The sequence below is a fragment of the Notolepis coatsorum genome (assembly GCF_963971535.1).
Source record: "Notolepis coatsorum genome assembly, chromosome: 8".
NCBI lineage: Eukaryota > Metazoa > Chordata > Actinopteri > Aulopiformes > Paralepididae > Notolepis > Notolepis coatsorum.
This window is the reverse complement of record NC_140172.1, coordinates 132,127,959-132,144,594: the sequence shown is the minus strand read 5'-3', so window position 1 is coordinate 132,144,594 and position 16,636 is coordinate 132,127,959. Positions and strand designations below refer to the sequence as shown.

General features: G+C 45.7%; 1 protein-coding gene across 1 annotated transcript in view; it reads right to left on the bottom strand.

Moving 5' to 3' along the window:
* The window catches only part of LOC311233578 (choline-phosphate cytidylyltransferase A-like), a gene marked incomplete at both ends in the record, with an annotated part of 55,008 nt that overhangs the window by 18,807 nt on the left and 19,565 nt on the right, over positions 1 to 16,636 (bottom strand). Inside the window, one exon of the mRNA XM_084320545.1 lies at positions 16,414 to 16,530. Coding sequence (XP_084176671.1) covers positions 16,414 to 16,530 — 117 coding nt within the window. The remainder of the gene's footprint in view (positions 1 to 16,413; positions 16,531 to 16,636) is intronic.

Sequence of the window (16,636 nt, the reverse complement as noted above, 5' to 3'; positions counted from 1 at the left end):
CATGCAGGAAAAAAAGATGATCCCCGCTGTGCTCCCAGAAAACTTGAGGCTTCCTTCAGTGGAAACTGTTTATCCACCATGCCTAGTTCCTGAGGAGATGATGTGCCAGCGATGCCCAGACAATGTGCCCCTCTCGGATCCTGTCCTTATTACTACAAAGGCCAAAATCCTGACTAGCACCAAAATTATTCAAGGTATTTTGATTATGATATTGAAATGTACAGTGTTAATTAAATCAACCATGTGAGAAAGTACTGCATCAAGTGTAATGCTGCATATTTCCATCTCTAGATGTTGCCACCTACTACAAATACTGCAAACAATGTAGAATGCATTACCGTTACCAGGAATGGAAAGATGGTCTACACAACTTCAACGACAGTGTTCTCCTTGATCTACCATTGTGCCTTTTCTTGAGGAATATGTTACAGGTTAGAAACTGTGGCTCAACAACTTATTAAATGTACATGGAAATTAAAACTTAATCATTGCACTAATTTTGCTTCCATAACATAATTACGACAGCTCTGCTGTACACTGGGAACCTTGGTTGCTATGCCCACACAAAACCGCAAAACTTCACCCTGGACTCCGGTTTTCAAAGACCGGGGTTGCAGTGTAGCAAATCCCCGGTTGTGTGTGGCCGAACAGTGCAACTGCGCACATACAATCATGGTTATATTAAATCCAGCGCTCGTGTGGACTGGGCAACTTGCCTGCCATTACGTTGCGTTCTGAAAAGCGAAACTGACCCTGAAAACGAAACGAAATGGCCCTGTGTGTAACTGCAGCCGTCTCTGTGCTAACAGTCACGTTTTCAGTACGAGAAGACAAGACAAAACTTCTTTCTCTGGTCTGCATCCCCTTAACAATTGTGTGTATTGAGCCGTACTGTATTGTACCCATTCTGCAATCTTGTTGCAATAAAGTTTTCATTCACACTCAAAATCTGTGTTCATTTTTTATTTTGCATACTAATGTTCTGTGTCTTGAGTCGTACTTGTATTGAAAAACTGATTTTATGTCTGAGGAGAAGACCGGTACTCATCATCTTCGTCTCCACAAAAAGAAAAATGACATGTGAAGTATGTTGTGTGCCAGGTTCAAACAGTGCTGTATATGTACAGTTTATTCCTACTCCTATCCAAGCTCCGGGAGGGTCATCAAAGAGAAGTCGGTCATCAAAGAGAAGTCGCCTATTCTTAGTCCTTGCCCCACAATGGTGGAATAACAAAAAGAAAAATGACATGTGAAGTATGTTGTGTGCCAGGTTCAAACAGTGCTGTATATGTACAGTTTATTCCTACTCCTATCCAAGCTCCGGGAGGGTCATCAAAGAGAAGTCGGGTCATCAAAGAGAAGTCGCCTATTCTTAGTCCTTGCCCCACAATGGTGGAATAACAAAGAAAAATGACATGTGAAGTATGTTGTGTGCCAGGTTCAAACTACTCCTATCCAAGCTCCGGGAGGGTCATCAAAGAGAAGTCGGGTCATCAAAGAGAAGTCGCCTATTCTTAGTCCTTGCCCCACAATGGTGGAATAACAAAAAGAAAAATGACATGTGAAGTATGTTGTGTGCCACGTTCAAACAGTGCTGTATATGTACAGTTTATTCCTACTCCTATCCAAGCTCCGGGAGGGTCATCAAAGAGAAGTCGCCTATTCTTAGTCCTTGCCCCACAATGGTGGAATTGTCCTAATAAACTAACCTACACTGTAGCACTCAACACTTTATGAACATTGTTACTGAGACGAAAGTTAAGTTTACTCTATTATTACTAGATCTGGTATGTCTAGATGTAACACTGTATGGGTACAAGTTTACTCTATTATTACATGTCTAGATGTAACATTACTGTCTATGTATAATGTACCTATGTAAACGAGACGAACCCCGCCCCCCCCCCCCCCCCCCCCCCCATGATATGATAATTGGGGATCTTGATCGATTTATGATAAAGAAAAGCAGGGTCCCCCTATAGGGGGACCTTAATGCTTAACATGATCTTTAGACAGATTCAACCAGAAGGCCTTAACCAACACATGATCTTTAGACAGATTCAACCAGAAGACCTTAACACATGTTATTTAGACAGATTCAACCAGAAGGCCTTAACTAACACATTCTTTAGACAGATTCAACCAGAAGGCCTTAACTAACACATGTTATTTAGACAGATTCAACCAGAAGGCCTTAACTAACACATGTTCTTTAGACAGATTCAACTAGAAGACCTTAACTAACACATGACCTTTAGACAGATTCAACCAGAAGACCTTAACTAACACATGATCTTTAGACAGATTCAACCAGGAGGCCTTAATGTTAAAACGAACCATCATCATAGTATTGCCGTGTATGTATCAGCGTGGCTGGGTGGCTTGGTCTAGTGGTGAGAGCACTCACCCACAAACATTGGTGGTTTGACTCCTGGTCGCAGTGTCTGTTTTAGATTTTTGATGATACAAGATGTAAATATATTACTTATGGCTATAACATAACGCACATTATGTACCTTTTTTCCTGTGTTCGATTCGTTTATTTTTTTTAGTATTAGTATTAGTTTACTTTATTTCTGTTTTTTTGTAGGGCTGTCAGTTTATCGTGTTAATTAGATTAATTAATTACACAGCAAATTATCGCGTTATGAAAATTTACTCAAAATAAAATAAAAATAAAAATAAAATTCAATATTTTTTTTATCTCATCAGACTTTTTTTTAATATGGTCCACTTGCATGTTCTTGGTATCTGATTCTAGGGACATCTATGGATCTCAGGGAATGTATTGAGGGTGTGTAGTTAGAAGATGCAGAACGGAGGGGTCTTGAGGGTGTGTAGTTAGAAGATGCAGAACGGAGGGGTCTTGAGGGTGTGTAGTTAGAAGATGCAGAGCGTAGGGGTCTTGAGGGTGTGTATGTAACCCTGGTAATATTAACTAACCCTGGTCATATTAACCCAGTGATTACCCTGTTAATATAAACCAAGTTGTTGTCTTATATAAATATATGTTATTATTTTGTATTGTATTATAATTTACCTGTTATTTCATGTATGGGTAATATGTAGAACCAATCAGGAGAAAGGTCAGGGTTGATGGGACTGGGTTAACCAGGTGTGGTGATTGAGCTCTCGAGAGCCAGAGAGAGAGTGAGGGTGAGAGAAGCAGGTGGAAGAGTGTGCAAATGTTTGACAGACCATTGCTAAGTTATCCAGTTGTATAGTGGTAAGTGTTCTGGCCTAGGACACATGCTGAACATTATATGTGACGTTGGGGTATTTGTGCATGTTAGATAGGCATTCCCAATCAATTGCTCCACGTCGGACTGGGTGTTGAGGCTAGCTGGCTAAGCTAGGTAAACAGTAGCAGGCCCCGGGTAGCTAACCCAGAAACCCACTACAGTAGAGAGAACCAGATAGCGGTCTGTGCTACCAGGGCCTGTACAGACTTCCTCTGGCGGTGTGAGAGGCGCACCAGGACTTCACATTGCATCGCACTCAATCTCCATCTGCACTTTCTCCGTCCCCCCCCACCTGAACAACACTGACTCCGGACCGTGACTACTTTGGCTCGTTAGAGATGAAGATTAAATGGGATTGTGAGTTTCCCCTCAATCAGGCCTGCAACAGGGGTTTTTGTTTGTTTGGTTTTGTTTATTAGATGCCGGCTTAGGTATATAGTATATTGTATTATTGTACAGGATATTTCATTTGTGATTAGCTGTATCATTAATGCCATTTTGGATATAGGTTTTCGTTTACATTTCCTTTTTTGATATTGAGCACATGGTGCCTTTAAAGGGGAACTATTTTACTATTTCTTTCACTATTTGGGCACTTTTACACAATTCCTGTGAGTCTATGGAACACCTCTGTAATATATATATTTTTTTTATTCATTGTTTTGTATTTCTAATCAAGTCCTCAAAAACAGCATTTTTCTACCTCAAGATTTCGAGCTGTTTTGAGCCTGGGCTCCTAAACCACGGCACCGTGCCGGCCCCCCTGAACATTAACATGCAGCAGTGACTATATGACATAACATATAGGCACATTTTCAAACGACTCAGTTCAGTGAGGGTGAATATTGTGAGAGGAGAATTGGAAGAAAAATTTTGAGACATAGATCATATTAATATAAGTTCACATAGCTAGGAAACAATGCTAAACACTCAAAAAGGCCATTTATAAGATAGTTCCCCTTTAAGACAATACTTTATTTATGAACTAACTAACTAACTAATCTTCTTTATTCGGTAATGTGTACAGTGTATGTAATATATAACACTATATGTTCAATACAGATTATTTTTATATTTAAAGTTAAGTGTCTGGCTTGATCATTTCTATTTTAAATGTATTGATGTTATATCCCAAACAGATATTCATATATTCGTATTATTAGATTAGTAAGAGCTAGGTATTGTATTTCATAAAGAACTTAGGGCCCTGCCCTCTAATTCAACCGGGGTAAAAGGGGCTACATAAATGGAGGAACTGCTGGGATCTGTTTGGGTTTATAACTAAATATAGGTTGAAAATCAAGCCAGTAGCACTATAGAAAAAAATATATATATATTGTTTAATTTACAAAAAGAAAAAGAAATCTCTAAATGGATAAAATGGACACTCAAGCTGAGCTTGTGATGGAGCTTAAAGACTGGTGCCGTGGGGAGGAATTAAATGTCGCTCATACGCTTATGGTCCTCATTTCAGAAGATGTTGATGTCACTAACATAGAAAAGACCCTGGAGACAGTAAAATGTCTGGGGCGAGTGCGTGTCAGAGGCAGGTGGTTCAGTACACGGCGAAAAAAGTTCCTCCAGAACATGTTTCAGAGAGCAGACTCTCCCGTTAGCCCAACCGAATCCATCCTGCGCGCACTTAGTGAATTAATGGACAAAGTAAAAGAGGCGGAGGCTGATGGAAAATCTCAAAGGCTCTGCACTAGAAATAGTGAAATCTGCACGAGCCAGCAACCCTGATGTTAGTCCTGAAGAATGCCTGGAAGCCCTGGAACATGTGTTTGGAACTGTGCAGTCTGGAGATGACTTGTACATCTCGTTCCAAATGATGCAGCAGCAGCCAGGTGAGAAACTCTCCGACTTTCTGAGACGTCTGGAGCAGTCACTAGACAAAGTGAGCCAGCGAGGTGGTATTCTACCAACGAATGTGGATGGAGCACGGATAGAGCAGTTGTTGCGAGGTGCAGTGGCCTCTGATCTAATGCTCGTTAATCTCCGCCTAAGAGAGAGGAAAGCAGCACCGCCTACCTTTCTTCAGCTGTTGAAGGATATATGCTCAGAGGAGGAGTATGAGGCCTCAAGGAAGAACCTCTTCCCTGCTGTGCAGTGTGTTCCGGTGACGACAGAGAGAAGACAGCGTTCATCTGCCCATTAGGATTCTACAAGTTTGAGAGGATGCCACAGGGCATAAGTGGAGCCCCAGCAACCTTTCAGCGGTTAATGGAGAGAGCAGTAGGTGACATGAACTTACTCCAGGTGTTGGTGTACCTTGACGACCTGATCGGGAGGTCTCTAGAGGAGCATGAAGAAAGGCTGCTCAAGGTCCTGGATCGCCTGGGAGAAGTCGGACTGAAACTCTCCATAGACAAGTGTCAAATCTGCCTGCCGAGAGTGGAATACCTGGGTCACATTGTGTCCGCCGAGGGTGTCGAACCTGACTCAGAAAAAATAGAAGTGGTTACCAACTGGACTCGCCCGACGAATCTGAAGACCTTGCAATCCTTCTTAGGTTTCTGTGGCTACTATCTGCGTTTTATAGCCAATTACGCAGCCATTGTGTGACCACTGACGGAGCTGACAAAGGGTTATGCACCTACGCAGAAGAGCAGAAAGAACGCCCACGATAGGAGTAAGGCATACATCAAAGAGTCCGAGCCCTTTGGAGAACGATGGGATCAGCCTTGCACAGATGCGTTTCACCAGATCATACACTGTCTGACGCATGCACCTGTGTTGGCATTAGCAAACCCCCAAAAGCCTTACATCCTACACGTTGATGCTAGCTTGAAGGGACTTGGAGCAGTGCTCTACCAAGAGTACACAGAGGGCCTGCGACCAGTGGCTTTCGCAGCATCTGAGCAGAACTATCCGATCCACCAGTTGGAGTTCTTGGCGCTAAAGTGGTCTGTAGTAGACAAATTGCATGATTATCTCTACGGAGCCAGATTCACAGTACGTACGGATAACAATCCCCTCACCTACGTGCTCACCACAGCAAAGCTCAGTGCAGTAGGGCATCGATGGCTGGCTGCCCTGTCCACCTATGAGTTTGATGTACAGTATCCCCCGGGCCGACACCATATAGATGCAGACCTACTGTCCCGGATCATGCCTGAGGAAGAAAACCGTAATGAATGGGTGACTCTATCACAGACTGGAGTAAAGGCCATCGGCCAGCGAATCTCTATCCCTGAGACTCTCAGTTGCCCACGGAGCTTCCCCTCAGTGCATCCCAGACATCTATGCGTTTCCAACCCACTTGGAATCCGAGTCGTTGAAACAGATGTCAAAGCAAGAGCTTAAGAGAGCTCCGGAAGAGGATGTCAATATAGGACCTGCTATCCAGGCCGTGAAGCAGGGAAAGTGGCTTGCAGATGAGGATGCAAGTCCAGAACTCTCTAAGCTCAAACGAGAGATGGGAAAGTTGACCATAAAAGAAGGTATGTTGTATCGGTTGAGCAAGCGACCTTCTGGAGATGTTGTCACTCAGCTTGTACTCCCAAAAGAGTTCAGAGAAATGGTGTTGAAGGCCATGCACAATGATTTAGGACACCTTGGCATTGAGAGAACTGTCGACCAACTGAGGAGCAGATTCTTCTGGCCGAAGATGTCTGTAGAAGTGGAACAGTACATTAAGAACTGTGGAGAGTGCAAGTCCCTTCCTCAGCGAGCAGCTCCACTACACCAGATTGTGAGCAAAGGTCCAATGGATCATGTGTGTATTGATTTTCTCTTAATGGAACAGGACAGTAAAGACATAAGCAATGTGCTCAGGCTTTCCCCACCAGAAGCCAGAAAGCTCATGTTGTCGCAAAAGTACTGGTGGAAAAATACTTTGTACATTATGGGCTGCCAGCAAGAATCCATTCTGACCCTTTTCAGCATATACCGATATTTATTAAAGGGGCTATGTACTGCTATTCCTAGCACTATTTGGGCAACTTTACACAATTCCTGTTAGTCTATTGAAGACATCTGTAAGGTTTTTTTCAAAAAAATGCATTGTTTTATATTTCTAATCTAGTACTCAAAACCATCATTTTCCAGCTTCAAGATTTCAGGCTGTTATGGCCTGGCTCCGCCCATAAGCACTTTGAGTGACAGTCAGCCCACACAGTCTGCTACACTGTACATTGGAATACTGACATACATTTGACATAGAAACTGTACATTGGAGGAGGTTGGGTATGTGGGGTGGGGTTGGGTGGGGCTGTACATTGGAGGTGTGGGGGGGGGGGGGTTGGGTACATTGGAATACTGACAAAGCCATGCTTGGACTGAGAGAGAGAGAGAGAGATAGGGGGGGTGGGAGAGAGAGAGAGAGAGAGAGAGAGAGAGGGGGGGGGTGGGAGAGAGAGAGAGAGAGAGCTTCTTCCAGAGCGAAACCCGACACCTCTGCACACACTGGAGAGTAGGAGGGAGAGAGAGAGAGAGGGGGTGGTGGGAGAGAGAGAGAGAGAGAGAGAGAGAGCTTCTTCCAGAGCGAAACCCGACACCTCTGCAGTGCACACACTCGCGTGTGCCGCGCAGCAGGTGTCCGTCCCCCGTCCCCCCCAAGTGCCCCCTCTCTCTCCATGTCTCTCTCCCTCCAGAGCGCACGGGCCCCACTCCGCCTCGCAGCATTGAGGAAGTGGCTTCTTCCACTCGCTGTCTAGTCTAGGTAGAATGGGGGCGGGCATTAGCTCCAACCACAGAGCCAATCGCATCACCCAGCGGCCGTATGACATATATCAGCCGTTCAAATCAAAATGGCCTGATTTACTGGAGGAGGAAAGGGGCTGAGCTGAATCATAGCAATCCGCCAATATGGTATTTAGACACTAAAACACATTGATACGAACTTCTATTACTATAATACAATGCTAGAGACTGAAAAATGACATTTATAGTACATGTCACCTTTAATAAAGCCTTTTTCACTTCGATTGATCAACTTATAGGTTCATTCCTGTGGGGCAACAAAAGAGCACGTATTAAGAGGACGATTATGCAACTTCCCAAATCGGAAGGGGGTTTGGCTTTGCCTAATCTTCGCTATTACTACTGGGCATGTAATATAAACAAACTCCTTTACTGGAGGACCAGGAGGGAGGAAGAAGACCAACCCCAATGGGCTCGGATGGAGGTCTCCTCTTCAAAGTACTCACTCTGGTCTGTGGCAACATCCCAATTACTCATTTCGATCCCTATTAAACAGGTGGCTCAGAACCAAATTGTGACAAAAACTTTGAAAATCTGGAGTCAGTTTAGGAAACAATTTGGCCTACACGCTCCGTCAGGGCTAGCTCCAATCTCTCGTAATCACCTATTCTTACCATCCTGTTCGGATCCTGTATTCAGAAGCTGGGCAAACAAAGGTTTGCTAACCATTAACCACCTCTACTCCGGAGGTGTGTTCTCGTCGTTTGCAGAATTGTTGAAAAAATTTGGTCTCCCAAATTCCCACCTTTTCCGTTTTTTTCAGATCAGACATTTTGTTCAGAACCAATTCCCACAATTCCCTGGCCGTCCTCCAGACTCTAGGACTGACCCTCTCCTATCGCTCGGTACCGGGCGGAAAGGGCTCGTCTCAATTTTATATGATAAAATATTTTGAATGAACCCAACTTGCTTAGACTCCCTGAAAGCCAAATGGGACGAGGATCTGGGAATTATCATTACAGATGAACAATGGGATCATATACTAGACCTGGTACACACTTCCTCTATATGTGCAAGACACAGTTTGCTGCAGTGTAGGATACTGCATAGAGTTCACTACACCAATGCAAGGTTAGCAAAGATATACCCGGATAGAACGGATGCGTGTAATAGATGTAAACAATCTCCAGACGATTATATGCACATGTTTTGGATGTGCCCCAAACTCACAGAGTTTTGGACTACAATATTCAATACACTAAGTAGGGTCCTGGGAGTGGCGTTAGACCCAGATCCACTCACTGCCTTTTTCGGAATCCCGAATACCCCTACGATAATATCTAGGGCTGCAAAACGAGTTGTGGCGTTTACTACCCTCCTCGCTAGGAGACTTATTCTCTTTAAGTGGATACACCCTTCCCCGCCCACTCACAACAGATGGATACATGAGATACTACATTGCGTTAAGCTTGAGCGAATCAGATTCTCCCTAAAGGGCTCCCTTGAAACATTCCAAGTGACCTGGCAACCGTTTCTGCAACACATCGATACCCTGACTATCAATGAAGAGACTTAGAAAGGATAGAGCTTTACACCTCTAGTTGCACTTCCTTATTTTTTATCGTTATTTTATTCCTATTTTCTAATAGGTCTGATTGATACTATTATTGTTTTTTGTTTTTGTTTTTTTTGTTTTTCTTTCCCAGTAGAATCTATGCTGTATGTTTGGATGTTTGGCAGGTGTGTCTTCAAAAACCTCGGTGTGGGGGGGATGGGGTGGGTATGAGGGAGGGGAAGGGGAAATGAAAGGGGAAGAAAAGAAGAAAATATGGAAAATGTATAATATTGACGATTGTAAATGTATGTACTACTTTTCCTGCAATAAAGAAATTAAAAAAAAAATCCATTCGGACCAAGGCTGTGACTTTGAAAGTCGACTGATCCGGGAGATGCTGCAAATGATGGGAATACGGAAATCCAGAAGCACTCCGTATCACCCACAAGGAGACCCACAGTCCGAACGTTTTAACCGAGACCCTGACACTGGTAACGTCAAACCGTCCGACTACTTGCCAGCTGGACCAGCTACCCTCCCCACTCCTCCAGACCATAGCACCAGACATCCTCCCATTCCTAACTGCAACCATCAACTCCTCACTCAACTCGGGGGTGGTCCCCACCTCCCTAAAACAAGCCAGAGTCACGCCGCTCATAAAAAAACCAACCCTGAACCCTACTGTCATAGGCAACTACCGTCCTGTCTCTCTTCTCTCCTTCCTTTCTAAAACACTTGAACGTGCTGTATCCAACCAACTTACTACTTATCTCTTACAGAATGACCTCCTAGACCCTAATCAGTCAGGCTTCAGGACTGGTCACTCCACAGAGACAGCCCTCATTGCGGTCACAGAGGCACTTCACTTAGCAAAAGCGAAAGGCCTCTCCTCTGTCCTGATTCTCCTAGATCTATCTGCAGCCTTCGACACAGTCAACCACCAGATCCTCCTTGCGGCCCTCGCAGGAATGGGAGTGGCTGGCTCTGCGCTGACATGGCTGTCATCATACCTCAATGACCGCTCCTACCAAGTGTCATGGAGAGGGACCCTGTCGGCCACCCGCCCCCTGCGGACGGGTGTCCCCCAGGGCTCGGTTTTAGGACCCCTTCTCTTCTCCCTCTACACTAAATCACTGGGTAACATTATCACGTCTCATGGCTTCTCCTACCATTGTTATGCCGACGATACTCAACTCTTCCTCTCCTTCCCTCCCTCAGATATCCACGTCTCTGTGCGGATCTCGGCCTGTCTGTCCGACATCTCAGCCTGGATGACGTCCAACCACCTCAAACTGAACCTAAGCAAAACAGAATTGCTCCACCTGCCGGCCAAATCCTCCCCCCTAACCGACCTTTCAATCACAGTCGAGAATGCAGCTGTGACTGCGTCCCCGACCGCCAAGAACCTTGGTGTTGTCCTCGACGACCAATTGAACTTCTCTGCTCACATCGCAGCGACGACCAGAACCTGCCGATTCCTCCTGAGCAATGTCAGAAGGATACGCCCCTTCCTGACAAAAGAAGCCACCCAACTCCTCGTCCAATCAACAGTCATCTCCCGCCTCGACTACTGCAATGCACTGCTCGCTGGCCTCCCGGCCACTGCCACTAAGCCTCTTCAACTCATTCAGAACGCAGCGGCCCGCCTGATCTCAAACCTACCGAAGTCGGCCCATGTCACCCCACTTCTTAGGGACCTGCACTGGCTCCCCATTGCTGCACGAATCCGCTTCAAGGCCCTCGACCTAGCATACCGTGCGGCAAAGGGAACCGCTCCCGCCTACCTCCGGTCAATGGTCTCTAACTACACACCCTCAAGACCCCTACGCTCTGCATCTTCTGGCCGCCTCAGACCTACTCCTATCCAAGCTCCGGGAGGGTCATCAAAGAGAAGTCGCCTATTCTCAGTCCTTGCCCCACAATGGTGGAATGAACTACCCACCCCAGTTAGGACAGCCGAATCACGTCCAATCTTTCGCCGTCGACTAAAGACGCACTTCTTCAACCATTATCTGAATAAAAAAAAAAAAAAAAAAAAAAAAAAAAAAAAAATCTAACCCTAACTAACCGTACTGTCATGCACTTGTCCTAATAAACTAACCTACACTGTAGCACTCAACACTTTGATGAACATTGTTGCTCAGCTGATAGAGTTGTGCCCTTCCTGATGGCTTGTCGTACAGAACTTGTAAGTCGCTTTGGATAAAAGCGTCAGCTAAATGACTAAATGTAAATGTAAATGTAAATGTAACCGCACGCTATTGTCAATGCTGGGCACGCTGAGTCAAGAAAAGAAGCAGCAGTGGAGTCAGCAAGTACCTTACTTAGTGCATGCATACAATAGCACCAAGTGCGACGCCACCGGATACTCCCCGTACTTCTTGATGTTCGGAAGAGAAGCAAGACTTCCCGTGGATGTGTGTTTCGGTACGTCGCCGGATGGCAAGGAAGGGGGTCACCATATCAAGTATGTGGCTAAGCTGAAAGAAGACCTGCAAAGAGCCTTTGAACTAGCTTCTGCCGCAGCTGATAAAGTACACCAGCGAAACAAGAAGTCCTACGACAAGAGAGTGACCTGCCAAACCTTAGAACCTGGTGACAGTGTTGTTGAGAAACCTGGGGTTGAGAGGAAAACACAAACTCCAAAGCCGATGGAGTGCTGTTCCTCACGTGGTGGTGAGCAAAATGCCCAACTTACCTGTTTACTGATTGAGTCCGGAAGATGGAATAGGATGCACAAGGACCCTACACAGAGATCATCTCCTACCCATTGGACAACTGGTACGGATGCCAAGAATGGAGAGTGACCACAACACACCTGTGAAACCAAGAACTAGGGCAGGAACTATCAAGAAGCAACATCGTATACCGTCTCCTCCTACAACAGAAGAGAGTGAGCCGACGTCTGACTCATCCTCTGAAGTAGTACTCTACTTCAAAGTAGGGTAAGGGAGCGCAGACCCTACAGTACATACCTGGAAGGGATCCTGAAGAAAAGGACTGTGCGACAGCCAGTTGTCGTCATCCCTGATGAAGAACCAGTCAGAGCTCCTGACACATACGAGGATGAACAGAGCGAAGAGGAGCCATCTCCTGAGTCAGAGTCTCCTGAGTCTGAATCGGACATACAAGGAGAGCATGCTAGCAGCTCTGAAGAAGAAGTTATGCCTGAGACACAAACCAGGCCTAAACGAGCAATAAAGCCAATAATTAGACTCACCTATGATGAGCCAGGTAAATCCAGAGACGAACCGTTAACCATAGTGGACAGAGGTATGGTTATAAAGATCAAACAACGTTAAGAAGCGAATGGGTCAACTCCTTAGTCTGTTAAGTGTCGTGTCTTGAGGGTGTGTAGTTAGAAGATGTAGAGCGTAGGGATCATGAGGGTGTGTAGTTAGAAGATGCAGAGCGTAGGGGTCTTGAGGGTGTGTAGTTAGAAGATGCAGAGTGTAGGGGTCTTGAGGGTGTGTAATTAGAGATCATTGACCAGGGGTAGGAGGGAGCCGTTCCCCTCACTGCAAGTTTGTAAAAAAGAAAAGTCAGTTCTAAATGACTTACAACAGAGCAGTGCATCACTCTTAACACTTTGAGTTTCTTTACAAAGTTCGGTTCGCAGCGGAAATGGTGTTCAGTTCTAAATTACAGAGGTAGTAAGAACATTTGCATAGAACTGACACATGAATTTGACAGGAAGTGCATACAAATTATTGAAATGCCTGAGCAAAGAGATGTATTTTGAAGATATTTAGTGAGTTGGCTTCCCTGATGTTTTTGGGTAGTTTGTTCCATAGTTTTGGGGTATAGTTGATAAAGGCTGCATCACAGATCCTCTTTTGACTGTTTCTGGGAGCCTCTAGTAGCCCAGCCGCTGATGATCGCAGTGTTCTTGCTGGCCTATATTTTATTAGAGTGTTGGCGATGTATAGCTAGGTCCCTATCCATTTAGAGCTTTGTGTGAGGTTTTGTCCATTGCTCACCTCACTAGCCCCCACCCTCGCGTTCGTTTGCTCTTCGGCAACCACACCCTTGGACTACCTGTCATTATGTGTTGATTGGTCTGGTGCCGAACACACGCTTCTAGTTCGATTATCAATTACCTCCCGCACCTGATGTGCATTCTAATTAGTTCCCCTGTGGGCTTTAAGTACCTGGCTCTCCCCTCTGTCCCTTGTCGGGTCGTCCCGTATCATTCCGTATCATATCCCTATCACCAAGACTCCTTCAGGAGGTTCTCTGTCTGTTTATGCTGCTTTCATCTCCGGCGTGAGATGCACTCTAGCCTTCGCCTCCTGTCTCCGTTTGCCTGAAAGGAGACACTGGACTGCGCTCTCTAGAACTTCCACGGGAGGTATTCCAGTGTTCCACTTCAGACCTCCGCGCAGCAGACGTCCAGACGCGCATCCAGACCTCCGTGCAGCAGACGCCCAGACGCGCATTCAGACCTCCGCGCAGCAGACGCCCAGACGCGCATCCAGACCTCCGCGCAGCAGACGCGCTCTTCACTCCAGACGCGCATCGCTTCCTAATACTCTACGGGAGGATGCGTCTCTCCGAGCCAGGCGCGCTCTTCCGCGCAGACGCGCATCCAGACCTCCGCCCAGCAGACGCACTCTGCACCCCAGACGCGCATCGCTTCCTAATACTCTACGGGAGGATGCGTCTCTCCGAGCCGGCGCGCTCTTCCGCGCAGACGCGCTCTTCACTCCAGACGCGCATTCAGACGCACTCCAGATGCGTCCTCCGTACCGGCGCATACTCCAAGCAGACGCGCACCACTCAGACCTCCGCGCCAGATGCGCCCTCCGTACCGGCGCTTACTCCAAGCAGTCGCGCACCACTCAGACCTCCGCGCCAGATGCGCCCTTCGTACCGGCGCGTACTCCAAGCAGTCGCGCACCACTCTGACCTCCGCTTGGACAACCGGTTCCCCGGTGGCGCCCTGTTTTGATCCTACTCTCTTTACGCACAGCGCCTGGGTGAGTTTTTATGACTGTCTTTGATCCTATCCGTTTTTCGTGTGTTTATATAACACTGAAGATTTCCTGCTTTTTATCAGACAGTCACTCACCCAGCGTTCAGCTTTTTTGGATTGTTTCATTGGGATAATATTTCGGCCTTAACATCGCTCACTGTGTGTTTACACACCGAAGATATTATCACTTGGATTTGTATTTTGGGACTTCGCTCACAGTGTTTATTTTGCACAGAAGATTTCTATCACGTGGAATTGTGTTTGGGACGTTACTCACAGTGTGTATATACACCGAAGATTCTGTCACTTGGATTACTCTGTTTTTGGGTACAAGTCACCTCTCCTGTCACCTGCTCTGTTCCAACTGCACTCTGAGCTAACTCGCTCCCTCTCTCCCTCTCAGTCCCGCTACCACCTCGGAGATTCTGCCGAGAGAAGTCTGCAGAGCGGCTCTGACGTCATCGTCTGCTTCCCCAGACTACCATCCCGGGAGAAGCTGCAGAGCAGCAACATTAATTAATGCTTATCCCAGGCGTTGTCTGTTTTCTCTGTCCCTGTAAGCAGCTCCAGCCCTCGCCCTGTTCCAAGGCCTTACCCTGTTTTTCTCTTACCCTGTTTTTCTCTAGTCCTCCTAGTCCTCCCTGTCTAGTCCCTCCAGTCCTCCCTCTCCCCAGCCCGCCTCCGCGGGCCTCTGTCCCTGTTTTCCCCACTCTAGTCCTCCTAGTCCTCCCTGTCCCCAGCCCGCCTCCGCGGGCCTCTGTCCCTGTCTCCCCTCTCTAGTCCTCCTAGTCCTCCCTGTCCAGTCCTCCTAGTCCTCCCTTTCCTCCCTTGCCCCGGCCCTGTTTTCCGATAGCCTTCCCTTAGCCTTCCCCTTAGCCAGCTCGCCTCTTAAAGGCACTGTACCTTTTCCCTTTCTTGTTATCCATTATTTTGTGTTCTCCCTTAAAGGGACAGTGCCGTTTTCCTTGTGTTTTCAATAAATGCCCAGTTCTTGGCTTACTCTCATACCTGTCTTGTGTTGTGCGATTGGGGTCGGTTACAAACCATAACACTTTGTATGTAAGGAGAAGGACCTTGAAGTCAATTCTAAATGTTACAGGAAGCCAGTGTAAAATAGCTAAGACTGGACTAATGTACTCTCTCTTTTTGGTTTTGGTTAGAAGTGGGGCTGCAGAGTTTTGGATTAGCTGAAGCCTCTCTGTGGTTTTCTTAGGGAGAATGAATGAATGAATGAATGAATGAATGAATGAATGAATGAATGAATGAATGAATGAATGAATGAATGAATGAATGAATGAATGAAAACTTTATTTAACAGATTGCAGAATGGGTACAATACAGTACGGCTCAATACATACAATTGTTAAGGGGATGCAGACCTGAGAAAGACGTTTGTCTTGTTTCCATCAGGGTCCCCCATTTTCAATTCATATAGAAGCCTGTGAGACCTGTGAAAAGTGCATTACAGTAGTCTAACTGGTTAGATATGAATGCATGAATTAGCTTCTCAGCATTGTTTGATTTATAAATGGTTTATAAATGGTCAGATTATAAATATTTCTGAGATGAAAGAACAATGTTTTGCTCACTTTGTTAATAAGAGAAAGTTCAGTTCTGAATCTATGATAACCCCAAGACTTGTGACCTCAGATTTTATACAAGGGGTTAATCCTCCCAGGTTCTTAATTACCGTTTATTTGTTTTTGTTTTGGGGAAGATAATTTGAATTTCAGTTTTGTTCTCATTTAGTTTCAAGGAAGTTTATACTCATCCATTTATTTATTGCCAATAAGCAATAAGTCGGTAATGGAGTTAATAGCTGTATCATTTGTTTCAGCAGATATGTACAACTGTGTATCATCTGCATAGCCGTGGAAACCTACATTATGTTCTCTGATGATATCACCCAGTGGTACCATGTAACGCTGAGCTTGCTGATTATCTTGGTGACATATAGCTTGATGATCTGTCTTTCACATGTTAATAGTGTGCTTCACCTCCTACTATCAGCTGTGTGTTCGGGAACAGGTTCTTGGCTTGCATCAGAGCCCGGGCGTGGCCCGAGTGGAACAGGTCAAAGATCCCGTCTGCATAGACCCGGACCGGACGGTGAGCTGCAGGAAGAGAAGAGGGCATTTTATACATGGTAAATGGTAAATGGCTGGTTTTTTATATAGTGCTTTTATCCGAAGCGCTTTACAATTTGTTACTCACATTTGA